This window comes from Chiloscyllium plagiosum, unplaced genomic scaffold (assembly GCF_037043375.1).
Source record: "Chiloscyllium plagiosum isolate Xiang-an unplaced genomic scaffold, Cpla_swu_hap1 HiC_scaffold_4, whole genome shotgun sequence".
Taxonomy (NCBI): domain Eukaryota; kingdom Metazoa; phylum Chordata; class Chondrichthyes; order Orectolobiformes; family Hemiscylliidae; genus Chiloscyllium; species Chiloscyllium plagiosum.
Genome location: NW_028270142.1, coordinates 109979124 through 109995268, shown reverse-complemented (window position 1 = coordinate 109995268; position 16145 = coordinate 109979124). Strand labels below are relative to the sequence as shown.

The following is a 16145-nucleotide window of genomic DNA, read 5'->3' as shown; positions in this document are numbered from 1 at the left end:
AACACTTTGACCTCAACTGCTTTCTGTCGCATAGAATTCCACAGGCTCATCACTCTCTGGGTAAGGAAATTTCTTCTTATCTCTGTCTTAAATGGCCACATCATATCCTTAGGTTGTGACCCCTGGTCTGGATTCCCTGGTATTGGAAACATTCTTTCTGCCTTTGTCCTGTATGATTCTGTTTGAATTTACCAGTATTTTTAAAAACATTTTTATCAAATTTTATTCCCACCTCATTTAACTAGGCTCCAGTGAACATAGTCCAAACCAAGACAGAGATGGGTACTGCAGATGCTGGAGATTAGAGTCAAGATTAGAGTATTGCTGGAAAAGTACAGCAGGTCAGGCAGCATCCGAGGAGCAGGAAAATCAAGGACCCTGATGAAGGGCTTTTGCCTGAAACGTCGATTTTCTTGCTCGTCGGATGCTGCCTGACCTGCTGTGCTTTTCCAGCACCACTCTAATCACAGTCCAACCAATCCAGTCTCTCTTCATATGTCAGTCCTGTTGCCCCAGGAATCAGTTTGGTAAACTTTCATTTCATTTCCTCCATAGCCAAACATCCTTCCTCAGATAAGGGACCGGAATCCCATACTCCAGGTGTGCTCTCACCAAGCCTCACTACAATTGCAGTAAGACATTCCTGGCCCTGTACTTGAATCCTCTCACTAATAAGGCCAGCATACCACTTGCCATATTCATCTCCTGCTGCACCTGCATGCTTACCTTCAGCGACTGATGGGCAAGACACGCAGGTTTTGTTGCACCTTCCCCTTTCTCAATCTGTCACCATTCAGTTAATAATCTGTATTCCTGTTTTTGCTAACTCACACTTATCTACGTTATACTTCATGCATTTGCCCACTCACTCAATTTGTCCAAATCACACTGAAGTATATTTGCATCTTCCTCACAGTTCACCCTTCCACTCAGCCTTGCATCATCTGAAAACTTGGAAATATTACATTTAGTTCCTTCATCTAAATTATTAACAAATACTGTGAATAGCTGAGGTCCAAGCACTGAACCATGCAGGACTCCTCTTGTCACTGGCTGCCACTCAGAGAAAAACTTGCTTATACCTACTCATCGTTTCCTTTGGGCAACCAGCTCTCTATTCAGCTCAGAACTCTACCCAATCCTATGTGCCTTAATTTTACATTAAAATTTTATATTAGCATAAGCATTAGGATGAAGTAACCACTCGAAGTCAGAGAGTGGTGGTAGATGGTAAATATTCAGCCTGGAGCGCAGTTACAAGTGGAGTTCCGCAGGGATCAGTTCTGGGTCCTCTGCTGTTTGTAATTTTTATTAATGACTTGGAAGAGGGAGTCGAAGGGTGGGTCAGTAAATTTGCAAACGATACGAAGATTGGTGGAGTTGTGGATAGTGAGGAGGGCTGTTGTCGGCTGCAAAGGGACTTAGATATGATGCAGAGCTGGGCTGAGGAGTGGCAGATGGAGTTCAACCCTGCCAAGTGTGAGGTTGTCCATTTTGGAAGGACAAATAAGAATGCGGAATACAGGGTTAACGGTAGGGTTCTTAGTAAGGTGGAGGAGCAGAGGGATCTTGGGGTCTATGTTCATAGATTTTTGAAAGTTGCCACTCAGGTGGATAGAGCTTGTAAGAAGGCCTATGGTGTATTAGCGTTCATTAGCAGAGGGATTGAATTCAAGAGTCGTGAGGTGATGTTGCAGCTGTATAGGACCTTGGTAAGGCCACATTTGGAGTACTGTGTGCAGTTCTGGTCGCCTCATTTTAGGAAAGATGTGGAAGCTTTGGAGAGGCTGCAGAGGAGATTTACTAGGATGTTGCCTGGAATGGAGAATAGGTCGTACGAGGATAGGTTGAGAGTGCTAGACCTTTTCTCATTGGAACAGCGAAGGATGAGGGGTGACTTGATAGAGGTTTATAAGATGATCAGGGGAATAGATAGAATAGACAGTCAGAGACTTTTTCCCCGGGTACAACAGAGTGTTACAAGGGGACATAAATTTAAGGTGAAGGGTGGAAGGTATAGGGGGGATGTCAGGGGTAGGTTCTTTACCCAGAGAGTGGTGGGGGCATGGAATGCGTTGCCTGTGTGGGAGTGGCAGAGTCAGAATCATTGGTGACCTTTAAGCGGCAATTGGATAGGTACATGGATAGGTGCTTAAGCTCGGACAAATGTTCGGCACAACATTGTGGGCCGAAGGGCCTGTTCTGTGCTGTATTGTTCTATGTTCTATGTTAAGGGATGGGACATTATCAAAAGCCTTCTAAAGTCCAAAACAAAATACATCTACCAGCTGCCCTTTGTCAACTCCCCTCGCTACATCCTTGAAAATGTGGACTCTGTCTGATCCTGTCACTGTTTATAAGTGCTATCCTATTGAATCTTTGATAATGGACTCTAATATTTTCAGGTTGAGGGAAAATTATAATCTTAACTTTTCAAACTGTATTTGATTGTCACTCACTGTGTTTGTCCTTTCAGAGTTATATTAATTAAATTGATAGAGATTGATAAAGGGTTGGACAAAGCGGATAGAAACAGGAAATGATTGGGTGATCCAGACTGAGGGAACAAAGAAGATTAAACGTAAGAGATTTAAGGTAGAAAGCAGAAGGATTTTCTTTCGAATAGAGGGTTTGAGTCAGTAGTTTAAAAGAGAGAATATTAGTACCAAGAATAGGTTAGATTGGTTGTTGAAGGACATGAATTTTGGAAGAGAGTAACCATACAGATGAGGATTACAGCTTGTGTGGAGGAAAAACTGATTGGACCAAATAGCATTGTCCTTTTTGTAAATCTCGTGTAATTCTAGGGCCTGGCTGGGTTTATGTCCCTCAGGAAGGTTTAGCTTGCTAGCATCCTCTCATTCCACCTACTCTCCTGAAGAACTTAAGCTTTCACTGTTGTGCATTCCCACAGATACTTTTGCAAAATTAGCAGTTGCCAACAGTCATTGTCTGAGAGTGGGCAGTGAATGTTAGAAAGCTGTTCGACCACGTGGGCTGAGAATGTGCAGACAATGCCAGGAACAGCTGTAATCAATGTGTACAGAGGATAATGACACATTCCCAGGGAACAAAGTACAAACACATTGAGAAGCCCTAGAATGTAGCTCCTAGGAGAAGTAGACCATTCCTCCCTTCAGCTTGTTCTGTCATTCAATAACAACATGGCTGATCTGGTTGTGGTTTCAACTATACTTTCCTCAGTCCCCAAAGCCCTTGACTCCCTTGTTTATCAAAAAATGATCTAAATCAGCCCTGAATAAATTCAATGATCCAGCTTCAACTGTTTCCTGGGGAAGAGAATTCCACAGACTAACCACCTCCAGAGAAAAAACATTCTCCTACTCTGATGTATAAAGTAGATCTTCATTTTTAAACTCCACTCCCTAATTCCAGCCTTCCCCACAGAGATGAAACATCCCTCCATTATCCAGTCCCCTAAGCAGATAATATGTTTCAGCAAAATCACTTATTTTTCTGCTAAATCCCAACGAGAATGGGACCAACCTTTTCAACATTTCCTCATAAAATAAACCATGCATTCCAGGAATGAGTCAAGGTAACCTTCCCTAAACTGCATCTAACATATTTATATCCTATTTTAACCAAGCAGGCTTAACCTGTACACGGTGCTTCAGATGTGGTCTCACCAAGGCCGTGCGGTAACCTTTGCAATCAACACCACATTACATTTGCCGTTCCTGTCACTTGCAGCTGCAAACTAACATTTTTTAGCAGTATGTACCAGGACACTCAGATCCCGCTATACCTCAGAGTTCTGCAATTTCCCTCCATTTAAATCATACACTGCTTCATTGTACTTCCTGCCAATGTGGTTACATTCACATTTTCCCACTTTATATTCCCTAGTTCTGGCCCTTGTACTTAATCCTATGGCGCCCCACTGATCACAACTTGCCGACCTGAAAAAGGCCCACTTATCTTTTTTCTTGCCTCTTGGTGGCTGACCAATGTCAATGCTGATATGTTACTCCCGGTTTTTGTAGTAGCCTTTGACGTGGCCCCATTTTGTAATTCCAAGTACACCACATCTACAGGTTCCCCTTTGTGCATTTTGCTGCTTACTTCCTCAGACAAATCTACATCAATCAGTTACAACTGATTCCCACTTCACAAAACCATGTTGGCTCAACTTATCCAAAATTATGATATTTCAAATATCAAGTTATAATCTCCTCAATAGGCAATTTTTCTAATACAGATTTTAGGTTCACACTGTCCTGTTTTCAGTCTCCACCTCCATTAAATAAAGTTGTTATGTTTATTAAAAACTGAAAGAACTGTGGATGCTGTAAATCAGAAACAAAAACAGAAGTTGCAGGAAAATTCTTGTCGTGGTTTGCAGAAGCTTGAACCAGTAAGTGTTTGAAAGGCGGAACATGTGGACATTTTTAAACAACCTGTTCAGGGATGTTATGACATGTCCCTGGAGCAGGTGAGACTTAAATCCAGATTTCCTGGCTTAGATGGAGGGACAATACTATTATGTCACAAGAGGCCTCACAGTTATTTTAATCAACATAGAGTCATAGAGATGTACAGCATTGAAACAGACCCTTCGGTCCAACCAGTCCATGCCGAACAGATATCCCAACCCAACCCAATCTAGTCCCACCTGACAGCACCCAGCCCATATCCCTCCAAACCCTTCCTATTCATATACCCATCCAAATGCTTCTTAAATGTTGCAATTGTACCAGCCTCCACCACTTCCTCTGGCAGTTCGTTCCATGCACGTACCGCCCTCTGCGTGAAAAAGTTGGCCCTTAGGTCCCTTTTATATCTTTCCCTCTCACTCTAAACCTATGCTCTCTAGTTCTGGACTCCCCAACCCCAGGGAAAAGACTTTGCCTATTTACCCTATCCATCCACTTGTCATCCCTCAGCCTCCGACACTCCAGGAAAAACAGCCCCAGCCTGTTCAGACTCTCCCTATAGCTCAAATCCTCCAACTCTGGCAACATCTTTGTAAATCTTCTCTGAACCATTTCACGTTTCACAACATCTTTCCAATAGGAAGGAGACCAGAATTGCACGCAATATTCCAACCAATGTCCTGTACAGCCGCAACATGACCTCCCAACTCCTGTACTCAATACTCTGACCAATAAAGGAAAGCATACCAAACACCTTCTTCACTATCCTATCTATCTGCGACTCCACTTTCAAGGAGCTATGAACCTGCACTCCAGGGTCTCGTTGTTCAGCAACACTCCCTAGGACCTTACCATTAAGTGTATAAGTCCTGCTAAGATTTGCTTTCCCAAAATGCAGCACCTCACATTTATCTGAATTAAACTCCATCTCAGCCCATTGGTCCATCTGGCCAAGATCCTGCTGTAATCTGAGGTAACCCTCTTCGCTGTCCACTACACTTCCAATTTTGGTGTCATCTGCAAACTTACTAACTGTACCTCTTATGTTCGCATCTAAATCATTTATGTAAATGACAAAAAGTAGAGAACCCAGCACCGATCCTTGTGGCTCTCCACTGGTCACAGGCCTCCAGTCTGAAAAACAACCCTCCACCACCACCCTCTGTCTTCTGCCTTTGCGCCAGTTCTGTATCCAAATGGCTAGTTCTCCCTGTATTCCGTGAGATCTAACCTTGTTAATCAGTCTCCCATGGGGAACCTTGTCGAACGCCTTACTGAAGTCCATATAGATCACATCTATAGCTCTGCCCTCATCAGTCCTCTTTGTTACTTCTTCAAAAATCTTAATTAAGTTTGTCAGACATGATTTCCCACGCACAAAGCCATGTTGACTAACCTAATCAGTCCTTGCCTTTCCAGATACATGTACATCCTGTCCCTCAGGATTCCCTCCAACAACTTGCTCACCACTGAGGTCAGGCTCACCGGTCTATAGTTCCCTGGCTTGTCCTTACCACCCTTCTTAAACAGTGGAAGCACGTTAGCCAACCTCCAGTCTTCCGGCACCTCACCTGTGACTATAGATGATACAAATATCTCAGTAAGAGGCCCAGCAAACACTTCTCTAGCTTCCCACAGAGTTCTCGGGTACACCTGATCAGATCCTGGGCATTTATCAACCTTTATGCATTTCAAGGCATCCAGCACTTCCTCCTCTGTAATATGGACATTTTGCAAGGTGTCACCATCTATTTCCCTACATTATATATCTTCCATATCCTTTTCCACAGTAAATGCTGATGCAAAATACTCGCTTAGTATCTCCCCATTTTCTGCGGCTCCACGCAAAGGCCACCTTGCTGATCTTTGAGGGGCCCTATTCTCTCCCTAGTTACCCTTTTGTCCTTAATGTATTTGTAAAAACCCTTTGGATTCTCCTTAACTCTATTTGCCAACGCTATCTCATGTCCCCTTTTTGCCCTCCTGACTTCCCTCTTACGTATACTCCTACTGCCTTTATACTCTTCTAAGGATTCAATCGATCTATCCTTACTATACCATACATATGCTTCCTTCTTTTTCTTAATCAAACCCTCAATTTCTTTTTCTCATCCAGCATTCCCTATACCTACCAGCCTTTCCCTTCACCCTAACAGGAATATACTTTCTCTGGATTCTCATTATCTCATTTCTGAAGGCTTCCCATTTTCCAGCCGTCCCTTTACCTGCAAACGTCTGCCCCGAATCAGCTTTCGAAAGTTCTTGCCTAATATAGTCAAAATTGGCCTTTCTCCAATTTAGAACTTCAACTTTTAGATCCGGTCTATCCTTTTCCAACACTATTTTAAATCTAATAGAATTATGGTTACTGGCCCCAAAGTGCTCCCCCACTGACACCTCAGTCACCTGCCCTGCCTTATTTGCCAAGAGTAGGACAAGTTTTGCACCTTCTCTAGTAGGTACATCCACATACTGAATCAAGAAATGTTCTTGTACACTCTTAACAAATTCCTCTCCATCTAAACCTTTAACATTACGGACATGATTAGGAACGTGTCACCAATACTTTATTGGAATAATAATGTGGAGGTTGGTTTGTTCATTTGGCTGAACAGTGGTTCAATTCCCATTATCAGCTGAGGTTACTGTGAAGGGCTCTCCATCTCAACCACTCCCATCACCCAGTGGTGATTCTAAGGTTAAACTATCTTCAGTCAATTTCTCTCTAATGAGAGAGCAGCCCTAAAGTCTGATAAGACTATGGTGACTTCACCTTTACTAGGAATAATAATTTAAACATCTTCACTGGTTAAAATGACTAAATAAACCAAGCCGATTAATTATATCCAATTTCAATTAATTAAAGGTATTAATTAATTGAAATTGAAATTAATTAATGGAGACAGCAGTACGAGGGGTGTGCTGCATCTGAAACATTTGGGAGTTTGTGGGATGTTTGGTGATTGGTAACTGCATCTGCAATAAGTGTTAGCAACTTAAGGAACTTTGTCTCAAACATACTGGTTCAGACTTGGTGATAAACATGGGAGGTGGAATGTTACCTCACACCCTCACATAATCACACCCATTAGATTAGACAGTGGCTTTAGACCCGGTTAGTGATCAGGAACCAGTGGATGTGATGGAAAGGAGAACTCAGATGAATGGTGGTTGAAAGATGTTATAAAATAACAGCTGGGGAAGACCATTCAGCCCTCTAAGTCTGTTCCAGCATTCAATGGGATCCTGGATGATCTGACTGTGGTCTTAACTCCACTTTGCTGCCTTTCTCCCATAACCACTTACGCATATTTGGAAAAGTGTGGCCTAATTAGGGACAGTCAGCATGGTTTTGTGCAGGGTAGGTCATGCCCTACTAACTTGACTGAATTTTTTGAGCAGGTGACGAAGGTGATCAATGTGGGTAGAGCAGTGGATGTTGTCGACATTGATGTTAATAAGGCTTTAGACAAGGTCCCTCATAGTAGGTCATGGATTCAGAATTGGCTTGCCAATTCAGAAAGGCAGAGGGTAGTGGTGGAAGGTTGTTTTTCAGGCTGGAGATCTGTGCTTAGTGTTGTCCCACAGGGATCCATAGAGTCACAGAGTCATAGAGATATACAGCACGGAAACAGACACCTCGGTCCAACTCATCTATGCCGACCAGATATCCTGTACAAATCTAGTCCCATTTGCCAGCATTTGGCCCATATCCCTCCAAACCCTTCCTATTCATACACCCATCCAGATGTGTTGCAATTGTACCAGCCTCCACCACTTCCTCTGGCAGCTCACTGCATACATGCACCACCATCTGCATGAAAAAGTTGCTCCTTAGGTCACTTTTAAATCTTTCCCATTTCACCTTAAACTTATGCCCTCAAATTCCGGACTCCCCAACCTAGGGGAAAGGCCTTGGCTATTTATCATATCCATGCCTCTCATGATTTTATAAACCTCTATAAGGTCACCACTCAGCCTCCGATGCTCCAGGAAAAGTAACCCCAGTCTATTCAACCTCTCTCTATAGCTCAAACCCTCCAACCCTGGAAACGTCCTTGTAAATCTTTTCTGAACCCTTTCAAGTTTCACAACATCCTTCCTATAAGAGAGAGACCAGAATTGCACACAATATTCTAAAAGTGGCCTAAACAATGTCCTGGATAGTCGCAACATGACCTCCTAACTCCTATACTCAATGCCCTGACCAATAAAGGCAAGCATATTAAAGTTTATCTGGGAATCCACTTACAAGGAACTATGAACCTGCACTCCAAGGTCCCTTTGTTCAGCAACAATCCCCAGACCTAACCATTAAGTGTATAAGTCCTGCTAAGATTTGCCTTTCCAAAATGTAGCATCTCACATTTATCTAAATTAAACTCCATCTGCCATTCCTTGGCCCCTTGGCCCATCTAATGAAGATCCTTTTGTACTTCTTCGTTGTCCACTACACCTCCAATTTTGGTGTCATTTGCAAACTTACTAACCACACCTCCTATGTTCACATACAAATTGTTTATATAAATGATGAAAAGCAGTGGACTCAGAAACAATCCTTTTGGCACACTGTTGGTCTCAGGCCTCCAGTCTGAAAAGCAACCCTCCACCACTACCCTCTGTCTTCTACCCTTGAGCCAGTTCTGTATCCAAATATCTAGTTCTCCCTGTATTCCATGAGATCTAACCTTGCTAACCAGTCTACCACAAGGAACCTTGTCAAATGCCTTACTGAAGTCCATATGGATCATATTCACCACTCTGCACTCATCAATCCTCTTCATTACTACTGGGACCACTGCTGCTTGTGAGATATATAAATGGCTTAGATGAAAATGCAGATGGGTGGGTTAGTATGTTTGAAGATGATACAAAGATCAGTGGAATTGTGGATAATGTAGAAGGCTGTCAAAAGTTACAGCGGGATATAGCTCAATAGCGGCACGGTGGCACAGTGGTTAGCACTGCTGCCTCACAGCGCCAGAGACCTGGGTTCAATTCCTGCCTCAGGCGACTCTCTGTGTGAGTTTCCTCCGGGTGCTCCGGTTTCCTCCCACAATCCAAAAATGTGCAGGTTAGGTGAATTGGCCACGCTAAATTGCCCGTAGTGTTAGGTGAAGGGGTAAATGTAGGGTCTGGGTGGGTTGCGGGTCGATGTGGACTTGTTGGGCCGAAGGGCCTGTTTCCACACTGTAAGTAATCTAATCTAATATGGGCAGAGGAATGGCAGAAGGATCTTGGGTTCCAGTCCCTGAAAGTGGCACACAAGTAGATAGGGGAGGTGGAGAAGGTGTATGATATGCTTGTCTCTACTGGTCGAGGAATTGGTTACAAGAATCATGTTGCAGCTTTGTAAGACTTTGGTGAGGCCACACGTAGAAGATTTCATTCAATTCTGGTCATCACATTACAGGAGGTTGGTGGAGGCTTTGGAGATGGTGCAGAAGAATCCAGGATGCTGCGTGGGTTAGTGGGTATGACATGGGTTGGTATCTCTGGAGCAGCGGAGGCTGAGGGGAGACTTGATAGAAGTTTATAAAATTATAAGAAGCATAAGGGTTAATGGTCAGAATCTTTTTCCCAAACTGGAAATGTCTGAAACTAGGGGGCATGATGAGATGAGAGGGGGAAAGTTCAAGGGAGATGTGAGGGGAAGGTTTTTTTTTGACACAGAGAGTGGTAGGAGTGTAGGACACACTGTCAGGAGTGGTAGTGGAGTCAGATATGATAGGGGTGTTTAAGAGACTTTTAGATAAGCACATGAACACGTAAGGAATGGAGGGATATGGACTAAGGGCAGGCCGAAGATTGTGGGCCAAAGGGCCTGTTCCTGTGCTGCATAGTTCTATGTTCCATCAAACATGTGTCTGACACAGCCTTGAATATATTCAATGAATATATTCATTGTTCTCTGAGAAGCTGAAACTCATTCACCTCTACATGTGTGACTGAATCATCTATGTTGCTAATCATGCTTCATGTGTTCTGTTATACTGTCTCTAAATTTAACTTCTGACTATTATTCCTAATGTGGCATCAGTCACTAACTCTCTGATCTGCCTGTATTGCTCGCAAGACAAAGCTTTTCACTGTGCCTCAGTACACATGACAATGAATTCAATTCAATTCAATTCACTCATGCACTTTACTGCCATTGCACTCTCTGCCATAACCTTATAGATTCTTTTTCCAAATTGCTATTATGCACTCCAGCTTTTCTCTTCAGACATTTAAATTTAGTTTTATCTGACCCAGCTCTCTCATTAACTTGATACTCTATCTACTGTCACATTGGCAGAGGCCTCTCCTCTGATGTTAAATCTGTACAATGTCAGAATGGGGCAGGAGGTGCTTACTAGTCCACATCAGGACCTCACCTGGCAATGGTGCTACTCCCTCACTGCTTTTACAGTCACAAGGGGAAAGGGGCGGCGGGGGGGGGGGGAGCGGGCATGGTTCTGGTCAGCAGTGGCAAGCTGCTAAAGCAAGGCACCTTATTTCACCACTCCTCCTGCCTGCTTACTAACCTACAGCCTGTAAATGTACACAAAGCCAGTTATGGAAGTGTAAGGGATGCATTCGTTGAGGTAGGTTGGGGGTTAGATTTTAAAAATACCATGTTATATAACCAATGTAGTTTTAAAAAAGACTTTCATTTTGATAGTACCTTTCACAATAGGTCATCCTAAAGAGCTTTACGGCCAATTATACATATTTGAAGCATTGTCACTGTTGTGAGGTAGAAAATGTGCTGCCAATTTGCACACAGCAAGCTCCCACAAATAGTAATGCAATAAAGACAAGTTTATCTGTCTTTGTTAACTTTGACTGAGTGATAAATATTGACCAAAACCCTGGTGATGATTTCCCTGTTCTTCTTTAAATTTTTTTTGGGCACTATTATAGGTTAAAAACAAGGACTGCAGATGCTGGAAACCAGATTCTAGATTAGAGTGGTGCTGGAAAAGCACAGCAGGTCAGGCAGCATCCGAGGAGCAGCAAAATCGACGTTTCGGGCAAAAGCCCTTCATCAGGAATATAGGCAGAGTGCCTGCAGGGTGGAGAGATAAATGAGAGGAGGGTGGGGGTGTGGAGAAAGTAGCATGGAGTACAATAGGTGAGTTGGGGTGGGGATGAAGGTGATAGGTCAGGGAGGAGGGTGGGGGAAGGTAGCAAAGAGTACAATGGGTGAATGGAGGTGGGGATGAAGGTAATACATCAGAGAGGAGAGTGGAGTGGATAGGTGGAAAAGAAGATAGGCAAGTAGGACAAGTCATGGGGACAGTGCTGAGCTGGAAGTTTGAAGCTGGGGTGAGGTGGGGGAAGGGGAAATGAGGGAACTGGGGTGAGGTGGGGGAAGGGGAAATGAGGAAACTGGTGAAGTCCACATTGATGCCCTGGGGTTGAAGTGTTCCGAGGCGGAAGATGAGGCGTTCTTCCTCCAGGCGTCTGGTGGTGAAGGAGCAGTGGTGAAGGAGGCCCAGGACCTCCATGTCCTCGGCAGAGTGGGAGGGGGAGTTGAAATCTTGGGCCACAGGGCGGTGTAGTTGATTGGTACAGGTGTCCCAGAGATGTTCCCTAAAGCGCTCTGCTAGGAGGCGTCCAGTCTCCCCAATGTAGAGGAGACCGCATCGGGAGCAACGGATACAATAAATGATATTGGTGGATGTACAGGTAAAACTTTGATGGATGTGGAAGGCTCCTTTGCGGCCTTGGATGGAAGTGAGGGAGGAGGTGTGGGCGCAGGTTTTGCAATTTCTGCGGTGGCAGGGGAAGGTGCCAGGACGGGAGGGTGGCGTGGACCAACATTTCAACATTGGGGGGTAGGGTACTCATTGTTAATTCTAGCTCAGTAGTATATTTGAATTTTCTTTATCCTATCATGGGGTGCCTGGGTCAAGGGTGGAGCACTGGTTGGGAGAGGTTATGATGGGCTCTTGGAAAGGAAGTGATGCCCCCTGGGAACAAGGGGGAAAATCTCCATTTAAATACGTTTTATATTTTTTTATTTAGAAATAGTTTTTTATTATATTGATCTGAGAGTACTAAAGAATCTTTATTTTTGTGAATTTTATATGCTCTATGCTCAGGATGTTTTGCTTAGGGTTTCTTCACCCGAGGGGTCTCGGACTTGCCCGGTGATTATGGTTAATCATCGATTAAATGGTGCACCTGGAATGTCAGGGGGAGTAACTCACCAGTCAAAAGGAAGAAAATATTATCAAACCTCAAGAAAGAAAGGGTTGATATAGCTCTCCTACAAGAGACACACTTATTGGGTAAAGGACACCTGAAATTACGACTGGGAAGAGATTATTTTCCATTCTCTCTTTCTGTGCAAGGAAAAATATTTTGGTAAACTGGGTGGCTGAGGGCCCCCCTGGACTTTCAAATTGGCACAGATTAGTTATGAATGTATTCCCCTTGACTTCCTTACCAATATAGTGCACCAAAAAAAACGAATTATTCCATAAATATGGCAGCCCTTCTTGAATTACACAAATACAGATATTTCGGTCATCCTAACAAGAGCTCTTATTTAATTGAGAGGGCGAACCTGGCTGGTCCAGGGCCCCTTGGGAGAGGAATCCCGCACAAATATGGGTTTTGTTATGATCTGATGTTAACACATTCCGAGCATGTATCTCACTACCAATTTCTGTGTTATTCGTTGTTTTTTTTTCTCTTGAATAATGTAAGAGATTTAATCATACACTCTGGTTAGTTGTAGGTTGGATGAGTAGTAAGTTGAGTTTTGTTTTTTTTCTCTCAGTACTTTTTTTCTGTTTGATAGATTTTGGTTATTATTTATTTAAGACTTAATTGTATATCAATGTTTATACTTGGGTTGTTTTGTTACTTTTCTTTTGTAAACGTGTAAAAACATTTTAAATTTTCGATAAAAATATCTATTAAAAAAAATGTTCATCAACACATCATCACCTCGGAGTCATGGGAAATAAAATTAATTTGGATTCTAAAATTTTGTTGAAGGATTTTAACTGTACGTCAGCTCCACAGAAATAAAATGGAAAGCAAAATTCAATGTTTCCTGCAAACTAACAGAATGTATGGAGATTGTCCATACATTCTATTCTGCAGAGCCGAAACTGGTTTAATTCTCCCAATCTTTCTCAAACAGTACTTACCATCGGATTAGTTGGGTAAACTATAGCCAATTCACAGTGAACTTTGTTCTCAAAAGACTAGTCATGATGTTGAGGAGATTAAAACAGGAACTTGCCGCTAATCCTGTGTGAAAATCTACCCGTTACTCTGAGAATTACACCAGTCATCCAGATGGGCCAATGAGCTGAGGAGCGGCAGATGGAGTTTAATTTAGATAAATGCGAGGTGCTGCATTTTTGGAAAGCAAATCTTAGCAAGTCTTATACATTTAATGCTAAGGTCCTAGGGAGTGTTGCTGAACAAAGAGACCTTGGAGTGCAGGTTCGTAGCTCCTTGAAAGTAGAGTCGCAGGTAGATAGGATAGTGAAGAAGGCGTTTGGTATGTTTTCCCTTATTGGTCAGAGTATTGAGTACAGGAGTTGGAAGGTCATGTTGCGGCAGTACAGGATGTTGTTGGTTCAACCACTTTTGGAATAATGCGTGCAAGTCTGGTCTCTTTCCTGTCGGAAGGATGTTGTGAAACTTGAAGGGTTCAGAAAATATTTCCAAGGATGTTGCCAGGGTTGGAGGATTTGAGCTACAGGGAGAGGCTGAACAGGCTGGGTCTGTTTCCCCTGGAGCGTCAGAGGCTCAGGGGTGACCTTATGGAGGTTTATAAAATCATGAGGGGCATGGATAGGGTAAAGAGACAAAGTCTTTTCCCTGGGGTGGAGCAATACAGAACTGGAGGGCATATGTTTAGGGTGAGAAGGGAAAGATAAAAAAGGGACCTAAGGGACAACGTTTTCACGTAGAGGGTAGTACGTGTGTGGAATGAGCTGCCAGAGGGAGGGGTGGAGGCTGGTACAAATTGCAACATTTAAAAGGTATCTGGATGGGTATATGAATAGGAAGAGTTTAGAGGGATATGAGACAACTGCTGGCAAATGAGACTCGATTAGGTTTGGATATCTGGTCGGCATGGACGAGTTGCTGTATACTTCTATGACTCTACGACTCAAAATTGCAGATCAAAAACAGGATTTACTTGTTTACCCATCAGGACAGTGATTCCCAAACTGAGGATTGGGGCAGTGTTAAGGTTATGGGAGGTGGAGGCATGTAGGTTTTGTCACTGAAACCAGAGATTCCAGGTGTGTAATGCCAAAGCATCATGAAGCAACATGCTCACTCTAAATCACCCCAATTGTCTCTCCGCATCCAGAACATACTAGGAGTAAATATCACCAACAATCTGTCCTGGTCCATCCACATCAATGCTATGGTTAAGAATGCAAACCAATGCCTCTACTTCCTCAGAAGGTGAAGGAAATTCGGCTCTTACCAACTTTTATAAATGCACTATGGAAAGCATCCTACCTGGATGCATCACAACTTGGTATGGCAACTACTCTTCCTGAGACTGCATGAAATTACAGAGAGTTGTGAATGCAACCCAGTCCATCATGTAAACCAGCCTCTTCCTTTCACTGAGTCCGTCAATACTTCCTGCTGCCTTGGGAAAACAGCCAACATAATCAAAAACCCCTCCCACCTCAGTTATATGCTCTTCTACCCTCTTCCATTAGGCAGAAGATACAAAAATTTGAAAAAACCAACAGATTCAAGGGCAGCTTCTTCCATTTTTATCAGACTTTGGAACAGACCTCTCATATATTAAAGTTGATCGTTCTCTGCACCTTCTCTGTAGCTGTAACACTATATTTTGCATTCTGTTCCATTACCCTGGTGTACTTGTGTAAGGTATAATTTGATGTGATAGCACACAAAACAATACTTGCGCTGTATCTTGGTACATCTGACAATCATAAAATCAACTCAAATCAAAATCTTTGGCACAGCTTTGGCATGGCCTGAATGTCTACCTTTGGGTTCGGAGGTTGCTTACTGGGTACATCAATCCAGCCAGACAGGAAGCAATGTGTGTGTTCATGTCCGACAAGGAAATTTGCGGCTGTAGAGCTGGGGCATGGTTGATCTTCTTTCCACTCAAGACCTGCATTCTGCGCAACACATCGTCATTGTGAAACAGGAGTACCCCATCAGCATACCTACAACAATGTCAAACACACAAAAGAAAATGACGCTGGATAGAACAGCCCAAACTAGATTTCACACTTGGCTTGAAAAGGAGGCAATGCTGATGTTGCAAAAGGAGACTTCTCCTGAAGACATAAGATTATTGTCACCCTAAAGGACTCCCCTAGTCTTCTGCACAAAATGTCTTGAGATCTTCTACATTCAGCTGAGAGATTGTGATGACGAAGCTATAGTTTAACATCTCATCGAAAGGGCAACACCTCTGACTGTGCAGCATTTCCTCAGTGTTACCAATGTCAGGCACCATCATCTGATTCAGAGAGGTCATAAGTCACATAACATCAGGTTATAGTCCAACAGGCTTATTTGAAATCACAAGCTTTCTGAGCCCTGCTCCTTTGTCAGGTTAAGTCTTCTCCTGACAAAAGAGCAGCAGTCTGAAAGCTTATGATTTCAAATAAACCTGTTGGACCTGTACCTGGTGTTGTGTGACATCAGACCTTGTCAACCCCAGTCTAACACCGACACCTCCACATCATGATACAGAAGAGGAGAGACCTAGCCACTGAGCCTAACAGG

At 43.2% G+C, this 16145-nt stretch overlaps 1 protein-coding gene across 5 annotated transcripts in view; it reads right to left on the bottom strand.

Moving 5' to 3' along the window:
• Positions 1 to 16145, bottom strand: part of LOC122548955 (tubulin delta chain-like) — an 84582-nt gene that overhangs the window by 20160 nt on the left and 48277 nt on the right. For all 5 annotated transcript variants that reach the window (XM_043687972.2, XM_087986589.1, XM_087986591.1 and 2 more), the window contains one exon: positions 15392 to 15577. In XM_043687972.2, coding sequence (XP_043543907.1) covers positions 15392 to 15577 — 186 coding nt within the window. The remainder of the gene's footprint in view (positions 1 to 15391; positions 15578 to 16145) is intronic.